A 23,068-nucleotide genomic window follows, 5' to 3' on the forward strand; every position below is an offset into this window, starting at 1 on the left:
TTTTTGTAAACATTTCCTTATTGTTACATACTTTTAAGTACTTTCCCATCCTAAGGCAATCATGACATGGGATTTTTTTTCCCAAGATCTATTCAGAGGGTTTTTTTTTTGCCTTCCTTTTAAGGTTGAGATAGTGTGATTTACACAGTGGCTTTCCAACATCAAGCAGGTATTTGGCCCCTGATCTCCATGGTTACAGTATGATGTTCAAACCACTATACAACAACTGCTAAATAAATAAGGATTTATATTTAATTAAACTGAATCTCATTTGCTGTTTTATTGTCTATATCTCCCATTTCAGGAGATATCTGTAGATTACTTGATTACATGGATTTTTATTGTCATGAGTAATGCAAGGATAGCTATAAACTTGATTATGTCACTACATGCCCCAGACTTGAGAGCATCTATGAATATAGAATGACATTCATTCAAATTTAGATTTCCACTGCTTGCGTACCTCCCTTCTTAAAAGTGTCTGTTCATTCCCTCTGTTCCCTAGTAATTAATCAGTTAGAAACTCATAACAGATTCTCTTAGAGGGTCCACAAGGCCTATGTCATCCAATCTATTGCAATGAAAAGATATACAAATAGAGCACATACAGACTTTGTTTGAAGACTTTTAAAGAAGCAAATTCTAGGTAGGCTATTCCACAGCTAAGTAGCTCATATAGGCCCTATCTACACTGCTACATAATGACACACCAGGCAAATCTGTTTCAACCTGTAATGAATCTGATTTGTCAGTTTTTAAAAAAATACCCCTAAAGGTCTGGATCAGGGGTCCCCAAACTAAAACCCATGGGCAGGATGTAACCCTCCAGGGTCACCCCCCCCCTCCCACCAACTTAGGGTGACCCCAAGTCTGAAATGACTTGAAGGCACATGACAACAATCCTAATTAACTTATCTCATCAGCCAAAAGCAGGCCTACACTTCCCATTGAAATACTGGCAAGCTTATCTTGGTAAAATTGTTCTTCATTTTAAATATTGTGTTGTTCTTTCATTTTTTGCACTACAAATAAGTATGTATAGGAATTTGTTCATGTATTTTTTCAAACTATCGTCTGGCCCCTCGACACTCTGAGGGACTGTGAACTGCCCCTGGTCTGAATCTTTGGAGGTATGGGGCTTATGAGGACAGACACCTGGGAACACCGTCCACTGCTATCCTGCCCCTTTGGGCTCAGGGTTGGGAGGGCACTGCCAGCCTCCCCTCCCTTCTCTCTATTTTGCCCTGTACTTACCAGGACAGGTCTCTGGATGGAACAGACGCCAGAGTACTTTGGAGAGGGGAGGGGAGACTTCCCCCTTCAAATCCTTTGATATAATTCCTGGGCGCCAGGAAGGGAAGTGTCCAAGACTCCAGGAGGCATGAGTGTGTATGTGGCCACCCCCGCCAGAAAGGTGGGGGTTTGCCCCCCTGCTTGGCTGAGAAATGCGGGTGGAATTGGAGTTTTAAACTCTGACTAGTTGACTGCAAGTTGAATTATATCAGATCATATTAAAAACAAATTATTTATTTGATACTCCTTAAACATTTAAGAAAATGGGCCAATTCCTACTGTTAATCCTGACTCAAGTAGACCAGCTAAATCAAATGAATTTATCTACATGTTGACTGAAAGAGCCTGTGGTTTAGCGGTTTTAGTGTTGGCCTAGGATGTTGAAAGATAAAGGTTTGAATCCTTGCCTGGCCGTTGAAGCCTACTGGGTGACCTTGGGCTAGTCACACAGACTCAGATCAGAGGAAGGCAAGGCAACTTCTCTAAACAAATTCTGCCAAGAATATTCTATGACAGGTTTGCCTTAGTGTTGCTGTAAGTTAGAAATGTTTTGAAGGTGCACAAATGACAACAATGTGTTGACATTCAACCGTTTATTCAGTGAATCTATTCTCCTTTGGACTAACACATAGGATTCTAGATAATTGGTATTTATATAGCTTCCATGTTTGTTGAAGTACACATATATTACTTCAGTAATTCTTTCAACAGCTCTGTAAGATAGAACAGTATTGTGACTGTGTTGCAGATTGAATTTAATACTCAGTTTTAGTTCCAGTTAGAATACGTTCATTGAATCAGCTAAATTTACCTATTACTAAATTCCCCTTTGAGTCAGTGGTCTGTTATAATTAGGATCAGCAATTGAATGTAGGCCTAAGAATAAGAGATAATGACTTTCTGAAGCCCTGTGGCCTTCTGATTTGGATCTTTTGCCTTTTAAGTATTTTAAGTTATATATGTGTAGAAGCTCATCAGATATTATGTTTCAAGCTGTATAGTTCTTATTCCTACAGATACATTGTTTTTTAAAACGTAAAGGGTCAGGGCTTCCCATTGAACCAGATGGTAGCCTTTAGATTTCAACATTCTTTTCTCAAATTCAGAATAAATGTTCTATTGATCAAAAGTTTGTTTTAATATTTGTTAGACACAGTGGTGGCTGAGTCTCATCTATTTATTTCATACATTTAAATCCTGTTCTTCTCCTCTCCAGAGGGGGAATCAGGGCGGCCTCACAACCAGCAACCATTAGATGCTCAAACAAAGACATTTATAACAACAGTTTACATTTAAAACAAATAGTTAAAATATCAAATATAAAAGCATCCAATTAAAATTAATGCATGTTCAAGTCATAATCCAGTTCTGTCCACTGTCAGTCAAATAAATCATTCTCATTATTTTCGCTGCATCTGCTGCTCGAATGCTTGGTCCCACAACCATGTTTTAATTTTTTCCTAAAGGATAGGAGGGAAGGGGCTGATCTGATTTCATTAGGGAGGGCATTCCACAGCCATGGGGCCACCACTGAGAAGGCAGTGTCTCTCGTCCCCACCAGCTGTGCTTGCGAGGGTGATGGGATCGAGAGCAGGGCCTCCCCTGATGATCTTAACCTCCAAGGTGGGTTGTAGAGAGAGATACTTTCAGACAAGTAGTTTCTTCACCCTTGTAGATTAATATAGTTCTAAAGATACTCAGTTCATACACCAGAAAACCTTTAAAATAACTAGAACAATGCTGAACATCTTCATTGTTTCAGTTAGATGGGATTTATACACTGCTCTGAAACTCTTATGTGGAGTCCTTGAGGTTCTGTCTTATGAAAACTTATCCCACAATAAATGTAGTGATCTTTAACATTTAAGTCTTGATTGCATGTGTCAACAGACGAATATGGGTGACACTTCCAGAATGTGATATTTACAAGCTTCAGGTTGCCCCTGCTATTATGCATAATTATGCAAGGCTAAGAGGATGCAGGATTCCTCCTCTTCATCCCTGTGGTGATGAAGGAAGACTGAGCAGCTGTTGTGGAAGATCCTTTTCCTTAGATCACTATGTTCATCGCCATATGGTTAACACTGAAAAAAACTATACAAGAGTAGGTGATGTGAGATCTTTTGTTGTGCCAACTAGTTGTTTAAATAGCAGCAGCCTCTTGCACGTTGTTAGGTATTGATATTCAAAACAAGAACAGGAATGTGGAGTTAATGAGTTGAATTTTTATTCTTTGCTTTGGAAGTCAGTGTGGATTTCTAAAACTTTGTCGAAGGAAATAGTAACTTGAAAATTTGAATCATTTCATGTTTATTTATTTAGTTAGTTACTTATTATTCACTTCATTTATACTGCTTTTCTCCCCCCACCAAGGGAACTCAAAGCAGTTTCCAACTTTATAAAGGATACATTCTATTCTGTATATACATGTGAAAACCAAAACATAATACCTAGACAATATTTAAAGCATTTATTTTCCTCCTTCTCACCCTGAAGGAGACTCAGGACAGAGCACAACATACAAACTGCAAACATTCAATGATGGGACATAAATAGATTATATATATATATATACACACACACACACATACACATTAAATACATTTTCAGAGTTAAATTTTATGATCTTGATGTCTGTGTGTCTCTGTTGCTGCACCAGAAAAGGAGACCATGAGTTTATTTATTTATTTATTTATTTATTTGCTTTATTTCTATACCGCGTTTCTCAACCTAAATTAGGTGACTCAATGCGGTTTACACAATATTAATTAACATAGCAATAACAGTTAAAACACATCATACACAGAAACAAACACACAACAATCATACATAATGCCTCGATCACAAATGAAATCCAATCTCATAATCCTTGAGCCGTTTCTATGTTCAGTTTACCGTCATCCTATGTTTAATTGCGCTGATTAGCCAAACGCTTGCTCAAAGAGCCAGGTTTTAAGCTTCTTCCGAAATGCCAGTAGCGAAGGGGCCTGTCTGATGTCAATGGGTAGGGCGTTCCATAGCCGAGGGGCCACCACCGAGAAGGCCCTGTCTCTCGTCCCCGCCAACCGTGCCTGTGACGCAGGCGGAACCGAGAGCAGGGCCTCCCCGGACGATCTTAATGTCCGTGTCGGTTCATAGGTGGAGATACGTTCGGAGAGGTAAGTGGGGCCAGAACCGTTTAGGGCTTTGTAGGCTAGCGCCAGCACCTTGAATTGTGCCCGGTAGCAAATTGGCAGCCAGTGGAGCTGGCTCAACAGAGGAGTGGTGTGCTCCCTGAGAGCAGCTCCTGTTAGCAACCTGGCTGCCGAGCGCTGGACCATCTGAAGCTTCCGGGCAGTCTTCAAGGGCAGCCCCACGTAGAGCGCGTTGCAGTAATCTATACGGGATGTGACCAGAGCGTGGACTACCGTGGCCAAGTCAGACTTCCCGAGGTACGGGCGCAGCTGGCGCACGAGCCGGAGCTGTGCGAATGCTCCCCTGGCCACCGCCGAGACCTGAGGTTCCAGGCTCAGCGGTGAGTCCAGGATCACACCCAAGCTGCGAACCTGCATCTTCAGGGGGAGTGTAACCCCGTCCAACACAGGCTGTAACCCTATACCCCGCTCGGCCTTTCGACTGACCAGGAGCGCCTCTGTCTTGTCTGGATTCAATTTCAATTTGTTCGCCCTCATCCAGTCCGACACAGCAGCCAAGCACCGGTTCAGGACCTGAACAGCCTCCTTAGTAGCAGGTGGGAAGGAGTGACAGAGTTGGACATCATCTGCGTACAGATAACACCGCACCCCGAAACTCTGGATGATCTCTCCCAACGGCTTCATGTAGATGTTAAACAACATGGGGGACAGTATAGAACCCTGCGGGACCCCACAAGACAATGGTTGTGAGGTCGAGCAGTTGTCCCCCAGCAACACCTTCTGGGTACGATCCTCTAGGAAGGACCTGAGCCACTGCAGAACAGTGCCACCAAGACCCATTCCCGCGAGGCGTCCCAGAAGGATACCGTGGTCGACGGTATCGAAGGCCGCTGAGAGGTCCAGCAGAACTAACAGGGACACACTCCCCCTGTCTAGTTCCCTGCGCAGATCATCCACTAAGGCGACCAAGGCTGTCTCGGTACCATGTCCCGGCCTAAAGCCAGACTGTGCCGGATCCAGATAATCCGTGTCTACCAAGAATACCTGGAGTTGTGAGGCCACCACACGTTCCAGGACTTTGCCCAAGAAGGGGAGATTGGAAACAGACTGATAGTTGACGAATTGAGTGGGATCCAGTGATGGTTTTTTCAACAGCGGTTTTATTACAGCTTGTTTTAAGCTGGCTGGAATTTTGCCTTCCCGAAGGGAGGCATTAACCACCACTTCCACCCACTCGGCCAATCCCCCTCTGGCCTCCTTTAGAAGCCAGGATGGGCAGGGGTCTAGGATGCATGTGGTAGCTCTCATTCCTCCAAGTATCTTGTCCACATCCTCGGGTTTCACCAATTGAAATGAATCCATCAAAATCGGACAAGCAGATGCTCGTGTTACATCCTCAGAGACTGCCGTTAACATGGTATCCAGGTCAGAGCGGATCAAAGCGACTTTGTCCGCAAAGAACCGAGCAAATGCTTCACAGCGGGCCGTCGAGTTGTCAGGGTTCCCATCCGGAATGGTGGGGTTCAATAACCCTCTGACAACTCGGAACAGCTCCGCCGGACGGTTCTTTGCGGACGCAATATTGGCTGCAAAGAAGGCTTTCTTTGCCGCCTTTATTGCCACGGCGTATGCCCTGAGTAGGGCAACAAACCGTGCTCGATTTAACTCGCTCGGGTCCGAACGCCACACGCGCTCTAGTCTCCTCTTCCTTCGCTTCATCGCTGCCAGCTCCTCGTTGAACCAAGGTGCTGGTTTAGCTCGGCTACTTGAGAGGGGACGTTCCAGAGCAATCGTGTTTATGGCCCTCGTCATCTCCCCGTTCCAGAGAGATACCAGGGCTTCAACAGGATCACCAACCGAGGTGGCAGGAAAATCCCCAAGAGCCGTCAGGAATCCATCCGGATCCATAAGCCTCCTGGGGCGGACCATCTTAATGGGTCCCCCACCTCTGCAGAGGTTGGGAGGTGTGGTGAGTCTAAATCTGACCAGATAGTGGTCGGTCCATGGCAACGGAGAGGTGGATAACTCCTCGACACCGCCACCTTGGTCCCATCCCTGACAGAAAACCAAATCCAATGTGTGTCCCGCACAGTGGGTGGGGCCAGATACTCGTTGGGACAGCCCCATGCTTGCCATGGATGACATGAAGTCCTGAGCCGCTCCTCCTAGGGTAGTCTCGGCATGTACATTGAAGTCCCCCAGCACAAGGAGCCGTTGAGACTCCAATGTCAGGCTCGAGACCACCCCCGCTAGCTCAGGTAGGGAGACCGTAGTGCAGCGAGGTGGGCGGTACACTAACAGAATCCCTATTCTGTCCCGGTCACCCACCTCAAGTGGACACACTCAAAATTGGTTGACTGTGGGATGGGGCCTCTGGTCAGGGGGATAGAATTTTTGTAGACCACCGCAACTCCGCCTCCCCGCCCTCCAGGTCTCGATTGGTGCTGTACGGAGAATCCTGGCGGACAAAGCTGGGTCAAATTAACTCCTCCAGCTTCATCCAGCCAGGTCTCCGTAATGCATGCCAGATCTGCCCGTTCCTCCAGGATTAGATCCTGGATGAAAGATGTTTTGCCATTGACAGATCTGGCGTTCAGTAGCACCATCTTCAACCCAGAGGGACTGCCATCCTGGGTACACCCACTTACCAAGTCAGGAGACCGATTACAAGTGGTTAAATTTTTTCTCCTTCTCTCCCTAGGCCGAATTTGGGTTGTTAAGTTTTTACTATTTCTAGGCCGAATTGGTGGTCTCCCTTTCCCGTATCTCCCCCTCCCCGTTATGAGTTCTATGGGGGGGGCCCGGCCAATGGAACACCCCTCTACTACCATATTGCACTTAGATTTCGTAATTTCAACCCATAATGTGTTCCAGATTATTTGTTTTTGCCACCCAGTCTCGATCTGATTCTTTCTTACCCCAGTTATGCTATTTCCAGGATCCTCCCACCCGTTCCACCCTTTATTGACTTCCCATTCTACCAATAACACAATAAGCAGACACCAAGGGAAGAATGTTGACATTGGTGAACGGAGTTGATACAGGGTTAATTTAGGTCCCTAGAATTCACGTAGCAGCAGGTCTTATAATACTAGGTCTTAAAGTGCTAGTTGTTTAAGTTGAGAGTTGTTAAAGTGCACACAGTAGCGCGTTGTAAGAGATTAAAGTGCTATGGTGGCAACTTAATATCATTAGATTACATAGGGTTAAAGTGCAATTTGTTGGTTAAAGTGCTGACAGTTGTATAATTTAGCAGCGATTGGCCCAAAATAAGGTGCTAACAGTTGGAAGAATTAGCAGCAATGGTACAAATAAAGTGCTGGTAGTTGGAAGACTTAGTCGCATTGGCCCGATATAAAGTGCTAATAGTTGGCAAAAATTAGCAGCGTTGGCTCAGGTAACAAATTAACAGCGCAATGATTGTACAAATTGATCATATAGTCCTCAGTCCTCAGTCTTATTGGTAGGTGTTAAATCCAGTTAATCCCCTCACCCCCTCCCCCCCCCCCAACTATCAATGTCAGGGACGGATAGGATAGGTTTAAGTCTAGTGGGATTCCTACAGTTCCTACTGTTCCAATGGCTGAGGGCCTTGCAGTGGGATGAACGGATCACTAAGATGGCCGCAGGAACTGCTGATCACTAAGATGGCCGCAGGAACTGCTGATGAGATGGATAGTTCCGGAAATGGAGGCAGTAACGCGATGGATGGCGTTACAAAATGGCAGTTGATCACAAACCACGTAACAGCAGCTATGTAACAGGATATATAGATTCCAGCCGACCCGGAGCCAGTCTAGCAGTCGTGGATGTCAGCGTTGCTAGCTAAAAGATCGCGGTCGGCGCGTGAGATCTTAGGGAAGGCGCTGAGTCATCGCTGGCCAGGCTCTCCCTGGAAGGACGCCGAGTCACCGCCGATTTGTAGATCCGGCTCCCAGAATCGAGGTCGCCCCAGCGGTAGCGGGGAGGACTAGCCGGGGGGCCTCCGGGCCTTGGGCAGAGATGGAGCACGAGCCCCGCACCAGTTGGATCCCCGGAGGAATCGCACCACCGAATGCGGGAGGTCCAGCCTTACCGCGGAGGGATCGAAGCAGAGACACGCCGGAGGTGCAGGCGGTGATGCGAGATGGGAAACGCTGCCGCCTGCAAGCCTCCCTCACACTGCCTCTCACTGCAGCGTCTGGGGCGTCTGGGGCGTCTGGAGCAACAGCCAGCAATCACAACAGTTCTCAGCAGTTCTCCCAGCCGGCAGACCGGCTCAGGCCGCCATTCCGGCAGGCACAGGTTGCAACTTGAGCCGCGGTCAGTCAGGAGCGCGTGACACTGGCTGCAAGCCGCCGAGCTCCAAGGGACGGCCGTCCCAGCTTCCCTCCGGTAACCGCAACAGCGGGATGGCAGTTGGCGAGTTGGTGAGTTGGATGTATCTTGCCAAATCGAGCACGCGGGTTGGGAGGGAGCGTACCAGGCCGTAGCGATGGTGGCGGCCCTCGCTCTACCTCCTTCCTCTCCCTTCTTCTTCCCTTTCTCCCTTTCTCCCTGGTTCCTCCCAGTCAACCCCCCCTAAGACCCCCTCCAGGGTCCTGAGGAGATGCCTGTTCAGGAGCCGATGGAAGGAGATCGGAGTAGGGGTGGATGGATCGGATTAAGCTCAGATTAGGAATTTCGCCTTACCCGGACGGGAGGTTAGCTGTTAGCATGTCGCCATCTTAACCGGAAGTTTAACTTATACCTTGAATAACTTGTGTGTTGAGCTGTGTGTCCCTGTTTGAGGTTTAGAAGTAGATTTATTATTACTTTGAGTCAGGTTGTGACCATCATTATCTTTAGCTTCTAGATCCCTGTAACCTGTTATAGTTTTCGTCACTACAGGTGTGATAATTAAAACAGCCACTAACAGAATTTCTTCAACCAACAAGGCTAGCAGTAAATGCCCTTTGGCTGCAGTTACATCTGCTTTTTACTGGAGTTTACATGTGTGCATGTCCATATTTCTACAGATGTGCAAACACAACCTTCTTCCTTATACACACGCCACCACTACATGTTGAAGTGTGTTGGAATGGAGAATGCTGCATATGCCCAAGTAGTTTCCTGTGAGATTGCTGTCTTTCTATTGCTATTCACAGTCTGAAAAAAATATATCTTGGAATCAATGGAGTGAATCAGCTATGAAAATAATTGGGGATAATTCTGTTGGTTTTAAGGACTCAAAAAGATTTTAAACTAGGGTTGGATGAGAAATATATTTCTCCCAAGTTTTTTTAAATAGTTTTTTCTAGTTTCACTCTCCTGAACTCTGACACAGAATCAGACACAAGTTGGAAATCCTTTCAACCCAGGACTTGTAGTACATTTTGTAAAAGAAAAAAAATGCACATAATTAAAAACTATAAGAAAATTGCAAGTCTACAATGTGCACATGTCTACAAACATAGAATGCATATGAATTTATGTGTGGAGAAGAATTAGCAGGTACAGACCCAGGATGGTAGTGACTTTGTGGTGTTAATTAGACAACCTTGATGAGATAGAATGTTATAGATATGCACATCCTTATTTGAGATCACTCATAGATTGACCACTTCTCTTAGTATGTAGGGTGGCCTAAATACTGTAAAGGATCCAGATCCTATCTGATTATGGGTACATTTTGGAAAAAGCCTTTAAGTAGTTTCTTAAAGGTAGAAATTTCAAAATGTTTTTGTTTATATCACCAAGGTCCCATTTCTCATGAAAAAAAGAAATTTGCTGAAACATGTTGAACTCCTTTCTTGTGGTGTAGGAACCTATCAACTTCCTTTCCATGTTATTTCTGCATCTGGCACCAAATCTACTGTTCCAGAATTAATGCCCAAGAACTTATGTATTGTGCTAACTGCATCAAGACTGAAGGCAGAGCTAGCCTTTGCCCCCCCCCCCCTCCAGTTTCTTTAGCTCTTGATACTTGGGTACTTGTTTTGCCCCTAAACTCAGACTTGCTGCATTTGCAAGGAATAACATAACATCAAAAACAAGTTCCTGCTCCAAGCAGAAGAGGGGTCCCTGTGGTAAGGAGGGTTTGGGTGGTCAGGAACACCAACTATTATTGGCCCCTTTGTCAGTGGATTCAGCCTTCTTGTTTTTCAGGTCTTTGTCTCTTTAAGATCTAGAATCTCTTTTTAGTCTGTGAGTCATTGCTTTTATAATTTCTAAACATGAATGAAATTACCATCTCCCCTGTACTCAGACAACCTGGCTTGAAAATGGTTTCATAATTTTGAGCAGTTAAAATGTAACTATTCCAAATTAGTTGTTTATAGGGACTTCTTTAGTATAGATGTGAATTAATCATTATGGTAATAAATTTACAATTTTTGGTATGAATCTATCGTTTATTATCATGATAATCATGATAGTGATTTATAATATTGTTTATTTTTAATTTTTATGTAAAGAAAATAGTTCATACATGCCAGAGAGTGCAAAGGAATTATATGTTTTTAAATCATTATTGAATAAAAACAACAAAACCTAAACCCAGTTGCCAGGTCTAAAGTAGAGTGGACTCATTGGATCAATTGCTGAATTATAAATCAACATATATAAATCCCACTGAGTCAATGTGTTTACTCTTGTTGGGATTAGAAATTGGATATAGAGCATGTTTGCTTTTCTTGTTATAATTCTTAGAGAGTGTTTTAAGAATGTTAAAAATAGGCAACACATGAAATGAATAAAACATCGATTCATTTTTAATATTCTCAAAAAATATAAATAGAGGAGAGGCAGGAACTAATAAATCGCCATAAGGAAACGTTCTGAAACAGTTAAGACAGTAATGCTATCATGGGAGGCCATTCCATTGTCATGAAATCTTACAGAGAAGGCTTCCACATCACTATGATCCCCACTTCTGAAAGGAAGAATATATGAACCAGGGCATCAATTCATTGCCTGAATGAATGAGCAAAGTAAGATGGGAGGAAATAGGTCTTAAAGTGGCATTACAAGAAAAATGAAGCTCTTTGAATTGAGGAAAAATATACAATCAATGTGTATTTTCCTCAGATGTTGATGTTGATTAGTTCAGGAGATCTGTTCTATGATATTACTGCTATTTTTTAAACCTTGATGTTTTGGGATTATGGATCACTATGGCAAGATCTTTCTTATCAGAGAGATTTATGTACATGGTATACCAACAAAAATGAAAAGTTTTTTGAATTAAAGGTGCCATTTGGATATTTGTAGACAATGCTAGACTCAAATTATTTTCCCAGCTTAGAAATTTATGGAGCCAAACTATCGGGTAGGAGCAGAACACAAATCATAATGTCCCTTGAGTCCAGATAGTCAATGAAGAAGGATTAGTTTGTCCAGTTGTTGTGAGGTTTAATGATCAAAACTGGGATGGAAAAAAGACTGAAGTGAGTTCAGATAATCTGTAATCTCTCTGAGAGGTTTACAGTTGAGTAGCTGCCACTGTATTGACCATACAAAGAATATTTGTTTCCATCAGTTAGTAACTTCCGAAGTCCCTGGGATCCAGGTATGTTTTTTTTAACATAGTTTCTAGTTCTGCTAGGAACACCACAAACATTGCAATAACTCAAAGCATATGTTAACAGTGGGGAAAAGACAAACAGGTTTCCAGGTAAGATATAGGTTAGTTGGCATACCTTGTATTTCAGCTTTATTAACTAACATGTAATGTGTGAATATAATATTTCAAAAACTGCTAAAATGATAGTAGTTTGGTTGACTAGGACAGGCTACAAAGAAGTGGATGCAATTTTAGTTATTGCTATATATCGCCCAACAGCTAATCAGCAAAGTCAGTAATTGTTTAAATGAGTTCTAATCCTTATAGTTAGGTCTGTATTGTACAGAAAAATTAACTGCTGCATGTACACAGATGGTGTCTAATTGCATCAGTATCATCTTAGACTTTGCACAATTATGTACTGTCTTTGCTTGAAATGGGATGGAGTAATTTATCTAATCTTCTTTCTTTTCCTTCTTCTAGCTCTGTAGAAAGTGTTTTGAAAACTCTTGTGAAAAACTGTCGACCGTGAGTACTTTCACAATTTTAAAGCATGATTGTATTTCTGAAGCATTGTATTCCCTTTTAAAGTCTTGCTTGAGAAGCCAGATCTGCATGTATGGAAGACAGGTCTTGTGGGCCTCTTAGGGAAATGGAGAAATCTTGTGTGTTCCTGAGACATTGCTGTATGTAACCAGGAGCAGGAATTAAAAAAAATATGGAACTATTGGAAGAACACATTTAAATTGTGAAAGTTCATTTTTACCAGACTATGTAGTTTGTGGGGAACTGCTGGCTACTCTGTGAATATAATTGATCCAAATGGACCATTCTATTATACAGTTTTATTTTAACAAGATGCCTTCTATGTATTTTAAACAGCTCAAATAATTAATATCTCTATATTATGTGAACTTAACAGATACAGTTTATTTCACTTAGTTTTGCTTTTAGCATTCTTAGACTAACCTCGATAAAAGAGTTAAGAGTAGAGACAAACACTGGCAATGAAGGTCCGCATAATTAAAGCAATGGTATTCCCCATAGTAACCTATGGATGTGGACCATAAGGTAGGCTGAGTGAAGGAAGATAGACGCTTTTGAACTGTAGTGTTGAAGGAAAATTCTGAGAGGGCCTTGACTGCGAGAAGATCAAACCAGCCCATACTCCAGGAAATAATGCCCGACTGCTCACTGGAGGGAATGATATTAGAGGCAAAGATCAATTACTTTGGCCACATGATGAGAAGACAGGAAAGCTTGGAGAAGAGAATGATGCTGGGGAAAAGGGAAGGAAAAAGGAAGAGGGGCCAACTAGAGGCAAGATGGATGGATGGTATCCTTGAAGTGACTGACTTGACCTTGAAGGAGCTGGTGATGGCCACGGGAGCTCTGGCATGGGCTGGTCCATGAAGTCACGAGAAGTCAGAAGCTACTGAACAAATAAACAACAACAACAGACCTTGTCTATATTAGCAAAACAATCTTTATTCACCTTCATTTTGGGGCTGTAGGGACAGTAGGGAATGAGAATGAGCAAAAGACGGGCCAGGGCCAAAGAGCATCTGAATGTGACTTTCCTGCAAACTGAGAGGGGTTCCTCTCCCCACTGCCCCTACTGCCCCTTTCCACTCTTCAATGGAAATGGATCTAATGGTCAAGGAAGAGAGTGTCTATAAAGAGAAATGGTGCAGCAGTGACGATAGCTACTGAGGAAAAAAGTGGTGCTAATCTGAATTTGGGCAGGGGAAACATATGGTTAGCAGTGTAATTCCAGTATATTATGAGTAGTTGTGGTGCTAATGGGGTGATATCAGTTTTATTATTTTGCTGGTGTAAACAACCCCTTAATAGATCTGGACAGATTTTAATTCCTACTGCAGTAGTTTTCCAGACACTGAACTTTTAGGAAGGATTTTGAAGTTACCTTCACTGGATTCTGAGAATGTAAAACAAAAATAAATAAAAATATCTCTTTTGCTCTTGAGGGACTATAGTTCATGGATTGCCTCTGAATAGTAGACCTCATTGACTTATGACCTGTAATTTAGAAATAAGTGCATAAGGAATGTGAGCATTGTATTAATCTGCCATCAGTAAAGCAAATATTATGACATTGTCACCACTACATTTGCTATATTAATCAGTTGTTGATGAGATTTAATGAGCGTGAATATATTATCTGTGAGTGAATTCTGAGTCAAATAAAAACTTTCCTTTCATGGAGGAGCTGCATATGCATATGTTGTTTCATTTATGGGGTCCCTACTAATCCAAATCACATATTGTGGCTAGCAAAAGACACAACTGATGGGCATGGCGGGTGTAAGACTTTCATGCCATCAAACTCCCCTTATTCAGGAGTTTTTCTTTATGTATTTATTCACTAAAATATAATGGGATCTCAGTGCAACATAGAATAAAACTAATCATTTCTAAAACAAATTAAAGCAGTCAAAATAATTTTAAAACTTTAAAAGTCTAAACAGTTTAATATAAAACATGTGTGCGAGTTTGGAGCAAATCCAAAGCTTCAAAGGCTTTTAAAAAGATCCATTCTTTCACTTGGCAGAAATAAGCCAGTTGTTGATACCACTTGGGATTCAGAACTGTGACATTATAGCAGAATTGTTGGGCTGCATGACACCAAAGATCCATCTAGAATAGTGATTGGTTTCTAACAGTAGCCAGCCAGAAATCTTACAGAAAGCCATAGTCAGGGCATACAACAATGCCCATCTCCTGTTTAGCTTTTGTAGCTACTAGTTTCCAAATATCTGTCTTTATTTATTCTTTCTGATGAATTTTAGAGAAATCTGATGTAGTGAATTCCGTGCATTTAACTATGTGTTGCTAAAGTACTATTTGTACATATTGTCCAAGACAATCTTCTCCTCTTCAGTTATTTTCCAGAAAATGCTACAGCAGAGATGTTAGATGAATGGCGACCATTAATGTGTCCCTTTGATGTTACCATGCAGAAGGCCATCACTTACTTTGAACTGTTTCTCCCAACCACGCTTCCTCCAGAACTTCATGATAAGGGTTTTAAGTAAGTTGATCTTAGCATTTCATAATGTCTTGTCTAAGTTATCTGTTGTATGGAAAGCTGTTGCTTGATATCTTGGTGACTACTATCAATCACGTGGTAGGCTGTAGTATTATTTTACTGTCTTAATAGTTGTGCATCAAAGAGTTTCTCCTTTCCAGTTAGCCCATACAGATGATACCCTAATTCTGCCATTTAGAGCCAAGAAGCAAAACTGAGTGGCACTGCCTGACTTGATTCTTCATAAAGCTGTTTGGATGAATTGATGCAGCTATACTGACAAACACTTGAATCTGACACAGAATCACACTGACTCTCTAAGCAGTAAACAAACCAAATCATTCCGTTTTTAGTTTTTGAAAAGGCAGTGTAATTAGACATAGGATTATGGAACAATTGGACTATGAGATTGGATTATGTTTTTACCTAGGAGACGAAATTATTGTTTTTACTATTGTCATGGTTTTAATTGATGTGTTAATGCTTTTTAATGTTTTAATGTTTTTATGATGTTGTTGGCATTGAATTGTTGCCTTGTGAACCGCCTCGAGTCACCTACGAGTTGAGAGGGGCGGTATACAAATGTAGCAAATAAATAAATAATTAGCTTTTCACTTCAAGTTATAGGACCTCCTGAAAGTGACTGCTCAAGCTTCAAGATTGTTCCAATAGCACTACTTCTTTTTAATTTTGTCAGGTGAATCCCGGAAGGATAGGAAGCATGAAAGAACTTAGCTTGCATCACTTACTTCCTCGAAGTTAAACAGGCTCATAAGATGTACTTTGTATGAAAGTGACTCAAATCTTGAAGTCTCACAACAGTGTTCTTGCCACTGATCTAGTAGATAAAATTGCTTAGATCCACTCTGACTTTAGTACTATAATTCATACGGATCCAATGGACCCACATGTCCAGTGACAATCGATACTTTTCAGTTTATGCAACCTGAGGATGTGGATAGGATTCTTGGAGAGATGAGAGCCACCACATGAATTTTGAAAGTACATAAGTACATATCATGAGCCAGTCTTTCAAAGATGAGCAGGAGTTAAAAACTCCATTAGTTACAACTCTAAGACATCGAGCATACTCAAAAAGAATTGTGTGTGTGTGTAAAGTGGCAATGAATTAAATGAGTGGGAGATTCCTTTCACTGTGTGCTGAATTTTCAAGAAGATTGCAATTTTGTGCAGAATCTTAGAAGGCCTTTAGACTTTGAGCAGGGGCAGCCATAAGTTTTGGCAGAGTTTCTTGAGAACTGCTTAATAGGTAATGGGAAAAATGAAACCTAAGCTGTATTGATTAAAGTAATTTCTCGATGCACCTACTGAATACAGTCAAAGCTGACCAAACTAGCTGCACTTTGCGTAATGAACATTTTAAAACCAATCCTTTAAACATTCGCTATCCACATGATTTGAGACAGCTCCATATTTTTCTTCAGGCTGTCCTTGAATATTCTCATTAAATTGTTTCATATCTCAGTTGGGTTTCTCTTGGGGTGTATCATTTCAAGGTCATATTAAACAAGGCTTACTTCAAGTGCCTATCCATATAACATACCCTCTCCAGACTATACCTTGAGTTCTTTGCATATCTTTATAAATGATTGCTTTCATCCTTATTATCAGCAAATACTGATAATACCCACCCTATCAAAACATTTTATTTTTGGATTAAATTTGTTTTATTGAAGTATTAAATATTTGTATACATTATGTTAATGTATACAATTGTATTTACATACCAACACATTCTTGTCCTATTGTTTGATCAATAATGAGCTTGCATGGCTGCTTTTTAGCTTCTAAAATATTCAGGATGGCAGTTTCTTTAAAATAAGTTTCATTTAAATCAGGAGGACTTAGCCCCAGGTGTGTGATGCAAGGGTGGACCAATATTCTGTTGGGATCATTATCTGATTAATTTTAGTCTTCAGGCTGTCTGTGACCTCTACAGGAGTAGAGAAATAATGTTATGCTGGTTGCAGATGCTGATGAATCTTGATGTTCTTCTGTGGTCTCTTGGGAAATTTTATGGAGGTTTAAGGATTATCCTTCCAGGCACTTGTTCTCTGAAAGGAGGGAATGGCCTGAGATAGCTGGCATGGTAATCATAAAGCTGTGTTGGTTCTTAGTATTCTGATGAGCTGGGATTGATACGTTTTGATAGAATCAAAAACTAGAACACAAATGGGAAACGAATTATAACAAGTACTTATGAAGACATATGAGCATTTTTGCCAAAGCAGATGCCTTGTTTTTGAGGGGAACTGTACTTCCTGAAGGCTTCCTGCAGTCCTGTTCTCCTTGTTCTGAACAACAACAAAAGTCCCCCTGGCAATGCTGGTGGGTGGCACCGGAGGCTACAGATCTTTTAATTACCTGGTATAAACAATGCCAGAGACATGTGACATCAGCACACATAACAGCATGTGGATTTACAAATTATTTAGTTAGAAGGAAGGAAAAAATGAGCAAAATGTGAAAGGAGTGAAACCGTCTTTAAGCAGGAGGATGCAGTGATTTAAAAACATTTTCCTAGACTGATTTTCAATAACATTCAGTGCCAGGTGAAGGAAATTGTATTACCCTTCTTAGGAGGGGTTGTTTTGGTGTAACAACCAAGATTATGAATGATGATGTTACAGGTATTTATTTACTATATTTTACCGACCCTATTTCACCCCAAAAGGGACTAAGAGCAGCTTCCAAATTGGCAACAATTCAGTGCCTTTCAAAAAAATATAAATACAATAAGCAAAGAAAATTTAAAACTATAAAAGTTATCAATACATTAAAAAACCATGTATTAAAACCACACAGATCCAAAGTCATAGTCCAGGAGCCATTCCAGTCATATTGCACTTCTTTCATATCTGCTTATTGCACCGAATTACTCTCTGAAGGCTTGGTCCCACAGCCAAGTTTTTAAATTTCTTTCTAAAGTTCAGGTGGGAGGGAGCTGATCAGATTTCACTGGGGAGGGAGTTCCATAGCCAAGGGGCCATCACTAAGAAGGCTCTGTCTCTCATCCCCACCAACCTCACCTGTAAAGGAGGTGGGACCAAGATCAGGACCTCTCCAGAAGATCTTAACCTCTGAGGTGTTCATAGAGAGAGATACATTTGGACAAGTAAGCTGGTCCAGAACCGTTTAGGGCTTTATAAGTTAAAGCCAGCACTTTGAATTGTGCTCGGTAGCAGACTGGCAGCCAGTGGAGCTGGCGTAATGGAGGTTGTGTGTTCCCTGTATGCCACTCTGGTGAAGAATCTGGCTGCCACCCGCTGAATTACTTGAAGCTTCAAAGGCAGCCCCACATAGAGTGCATTGTAGTACTCTATTCAGAATGTAACAAGAGCATGGATCACCGTGGCCATGCTCTGGTTTAAATTTTGCTGCAGTCACATCTCATCTTTGAATGACAGTCAAACTTACTTTATATTAGGTTTCTTTCTACAAGAGTACAGAAATTGTGTCGATGCTATAGGAGTCATGTAAGGATTCCTGAGATAGCATAGGAAAGCCCCTTAAGGAATCGAAGTGTGTAAAGAGAAAATTAATAATTAAAGTGAAGTGACCTCCAACACCAAATTAGGGACATTTCCGCTCTGTCTTCTCTACTTTGGAAATCTGCTTTGGCGAATCCCTTAGCTTTCTGGAGTAAATCTTAAGTGTGTACTAGATCATACGGGGAGGAAAGGATCCCCCTTGCTTATATTTGCTGACAAAATCAGTTCTATCACTGGTTTATTGGGTCTGGGCATTATCTATTATTATGATAGGCAACAATTTCTTTTTGTGCTAACTGATGAAGAATTTGACACAACCTTAAGGCATGTTGGTGTGATTTTGTTGTCTTACAGGCTCTGGTTTGATGAGTTTCTAAGTCTTTGGGTTTCAGTTCAAAATCTTCCGCAGTGGGAAGGGGTAAGTGGACTTATTTCTTTTCACCTCCCTTTTAGTGTGGAGTGGTGCCAGAAATATTGGAACAAGGAAGGCCATTTCAGAGCTCTCCCCATTTGAACAAACAAACCCACATTTTCTTTGCTGGGCACGGCTTAATTATCCTCTTATGCAATTTTCCTTTTGTAACTTGGGAATGCTGTCATTTCCCCAGATTGAAAGATTGAATTATAAATGCCATATATCTCATTCTGTTAAGTCATACCAGGGCACTAGGATCTGCTTGGAATCTTTTAATATGCAGAGGAATTATGTGAATTATGGAAACATGGGAAAAGACCTCTTCTTTTGTTTCTCATGAATATTTTTGAATTGTATGTAGCCAGAACGTTCTCAGTCTCTAAGCCATACTTAAGCTCCTGACTCACTCATTCCCCCACTCAGCTGTGTTAGCATACATACTAGTGCAATGGTTCTCAGCCTTCATAATACCACAACCCCTTAATACAGTTCATTCACTGGACCAAATTTGACACAAATACCTGATATGCCCATATTTGAATACTGATGGGATGGGGGGGAGGGGTGTGTGTGTGAAGGTGATTGATTTTGTCATTTAGGAGTGTAGTTGCTGGGATTTCTAGTTAACCTACAATCAAAGAATATTCTGAACTCCACCAATGATGGAATTGAACCAAACTTGGCACACAGAACTCCCATGACCAACAGAAAATACTGGAAGGGTTTTGGTGGGCATTGACAAGTTTTGGAGTTGTAGTTCATCTACATCCAGAGAGCACTGTGGACTCAAAAAATGATAGATCTGGATCAAACTTGGCACAAATACTCAATATGCCCAAACGTGAACACTGGTGGAATTTGGGGGAAATAGACCTTGATATTTTGGAGTTGTAGTTGCTGGGATTTATAGTTCACCTACAATCAAAGAGCATTCTAAACTCCACCAACAATGGAATTGAATCAATCTTGGCACACAGAACTCCCATGACCAACAGAAAATACTGGAAGGGTTTGGTGGGCATTGACAAGTTTTGGAGTTTTAGTTCACCTACATCCAGAGAGCAGTACAAGGGCTTTTGGTGGGAGGACTCACCTTTTGTTTCCAAAAGGAAGAGAAGGACAGGTGGAGAGATCTTTAGCCTTCTCTAAGATGGTTCCTAAGACCATCAGAACATGTGTTTTCTTATAGTTTTTGGTGACCCCTTTGAAACCCCCCTGGTGACCCTCCCCCGGGGTCCCAACCCCAAGGTTGAGAAACACTGCACTATTGTGATTGTTAAATCACGGGTAACTTTAGGGGAAATCGAACTGAAAAATCTGCTCTGATAATAATTCTGTGATCTCTTTCCAGCATCTAGTCAATCTTTTCGCTCGCTTGGCCAGTGACAACATAGGTTACATCAGCTGGGATCCTTATATTCCAAAGGTAATGTCTAATAAGAGGAAATACTAATAATGTTAAGATTAAACTGTAGTGCAGGATTTCTTTGCTGATATCACATGTAGCTTTTATGCCTCAGGGAGGCTAATAAACAAGTATAATCATACTGAAGTTCTTTCTCTTTGCCCTATTTCATTCTGCAAATCTGTGGATTTCTATTTGTACTTACATAACCTTTAATGACCACCGGTGTCCCTTGTTCTTACAGTCTGTCCTAAACGATTTCTGTAGAATCTGAACCTTGAGGCATTCCATGCCTTAATTAATTATGTTTTGCTCCATACTTTGAAAACTCAGCTGGAGTACCACTAGATATTGCCAAGTTTCTCAGTGTACCTGATCATTCTGGGAAATGGAACAGAAGCTTTAGTGATTTCTGAAGAGAATAAGGTTTTTGTTTAGCAGTATTTTGAGAGGATAATTGGTTTGGTTTTAAGTTTTCAGGATTTATATGTAGACCATTTCCAGATGCTAGTAGGGAATGTGTGTCTAATAGTGATAATGTATAAATTATTTGTGGAGTTGGGAGGTGCCGTGCAGTGGTATGCATAAATCGAGGGCAATTTCAAAAGACCCGAGTCATGCAGATGTTGGCTGAAAAGTTGCAGAGCAGTTAATCACCCCTCTTACAATGTTCTGAAAGAACCAAGTTACCCGAAGCATTAACTATGCAAAAATACATGCAAAAATATATTTGCTGGCAGAATTCTTTGTTGATAGGATGTTTAGATGATGTTTAAAGGTATGGATTGCCGTAACAAGAATAAAATGCTATTCTTAGCACATAGTCATTATTTAATTATGAAATTCTTTCCCACAGATATTTACCAGAATTCTCCGAAGTTTGAATCTTCCAGTAGGAAGCAATCAAGTGTTGGTTCCACGATTCCTGACGAATGCATATGACATAGGGCATGCAGTTATGTGGATCACAGCCATGATGGTAGCATCTTTTTGGTTTTCCTATAGTCTTCGTACACATTTACAAGTTGCAAGTGTCTTGGCTTTCAAGCCTCTGAGTTACCCAATTTTTTTCTATGTTACCCTGGAAGCCAATAGGATAAAGCAGATGTGAACCAAAATTTTAAAAATGATGCTTCCATTTTTCTACACAATGTGTATGTTGACTGGCTCCAAGGAACAGGAATTTATAAAAATAGGCTTTATAGGAAGAGATGGGATGGCTGGCTTCTCAGAAGAGCTTACTGTATTCTCCAATGATCTCCGCTGTGGAAATGCCCAACCACAAAAATAATTATCTTATGTGGTTTTCCTTTATAACAGGAGTGCATAGCTCATCCCTTGCCAGAGTCCCTAGTTTGGCATCACAGTTTCCACACAGCTAATGATGGCACTGAAGCAGTGATGGCAGTTAGGGTTTCTGGAGAGAGAGGAGGAGGAGGCTGAGCTGCTCCTCGCAATGACTACATTTATTCATTTATCATATTTATATCCCGCCTTTATCAACCCCGTAGGGGACTCAAGGCGGCTTACATATATGGGCAGCAATTTGATGCTGTTGATGACAGAACTGAAGCTGCAATACCCTTTCCGTTTGAGAGAGTAGGCTTTTGCCTTACTATTCTCAGACACCTATGAGCAGCTGTATCTCACCGATACTTTGTAGAATGTGGATGAGTTTCAATCAACCTTGTGTGCTTTTTGTACATATGTTGGCCTTATCCTGATGCTGGATGAAGCTGTTGGGACAGAACAATCTGCACATTTTTGCTCTGTAATAAAATCAGCACCACATAACAGCAAATGCTTCACAAGAGACAGACATCACCTGGTATGTCAAGGTCATCATATCCTCAGCCCAGGAAAGTAGAGGGACTATATTTGTCTCCTGAAATATTTGAAAATATGGTTTTCCTTAAAAAAGGGAAGACCTCAGAAAACATTTTAGTAATCCTGATTATAATTTTGCAGAGCTAATGAAACTAGGTGAAATTATTTAGCTCAACCAATAAATATTTTGTAGTGTGTTGGCTAAGCAGCACAAATTAAGCTGCATGTATCATGATTTCTACTTTGTCCACTATGTGAAAGTGTGTTTAAAAACTGGCTTTTTTCCAACAGTTCCAGATAACACTATGTATCAAAATTTGAAACACTTTCTGTTCCTGGTTTGAAAGTGTTGTTTCCTGTTTAATTGTATGGTACCTACTTTAAAAGTAGTTGTTCTACTCCAGAAATTTTGATTTTGTGGCTGCCACAAACTATGTTGAATTGTTTGAGACTAGATGAGATATTCATTGAAAAATTGTATCAAAATGTGCTGCAGGATGTCCTGCAAAAAAAGTTTTTTAGTTTCATAAACCTTTTCCATGTTTTCATGATTGAACCAATAAGGAAATCGCATTTTTAACCTAGGAACAAAAAAACATATTATATGGTGTAATCTGAATTAGCATCACTGATACTTGTTTGTTCATACTTAAATTTGTTTGCCTTAGGAAAAAAAACCACATTTGTTTGTATGCTAAATTAATAAGGAAAACAATACACACTCCCAACTGGTTTGTATGGGTTCTGATATGCCTTGTTCAGCAGTTGCCCTACAACGAACCTGTAAATTCTGCCATTGTATTTCTGGGAGAGCTACTTCTGTAGCTCACATACTTTCAAACCTTTAGAGGCTAAACAATATTACCAGAATACTGTAAATCGTTAAAAAAATACATTGTGACTTTGTTACT

General features: G+C 41.2%; 1 protein-coding gene across 2 annotated transcripts in view; it reads left to right on the forward strand.

The window, feature by feature from the left end:
* The window catches only part of PSME4 (proteasome activator subunit 4), a 104,439-nt gene that overhangs the window by 17,502 nt on the left and 63,869 nt on the right, over positions 1-23,068 (forward strand). For both annotated transcript variants that reach the window (XM_060754559.2, XM_060754560.2), the window contains 5 exons: positions 12,433-12,477; positions 14,852-15,001; positions 18,865-18,928; positions 20,277-20,351; positions 21,187-21,309. In XM_060754559.2, the coding sequence (XP_060610542.2) occupies positions 12,433-12,477; positions 14,852-15,001; positions 18,865-18,928; positions 20,277-20,351; positions 21,187-21,309 (457 nt within the window). The remainder of the gene's footprint in view (positions 1-12,432; positions 12,478-14,851; positions 15,002-18,864; positions 18,929-20,276; positions 20,352-21,186; positions 21,310-23,068) is intronic.

The sequence above is a fragment of the Anolis sagrei genome, chromosome 1, assembly GCF_037176765.1.
Source record: "Anolis sagrei isolate rAnoSag1 chromosome 1, rAnoSag1.mat, whole genome shotgun sequence".
Taxonomy (NCBI): domain Eukaryota; kingdom Metazoa; phylum Chordata; class Lepidosauria; order Squamata; family Dactyloidae; genus Anolis; species Anolis sagrei.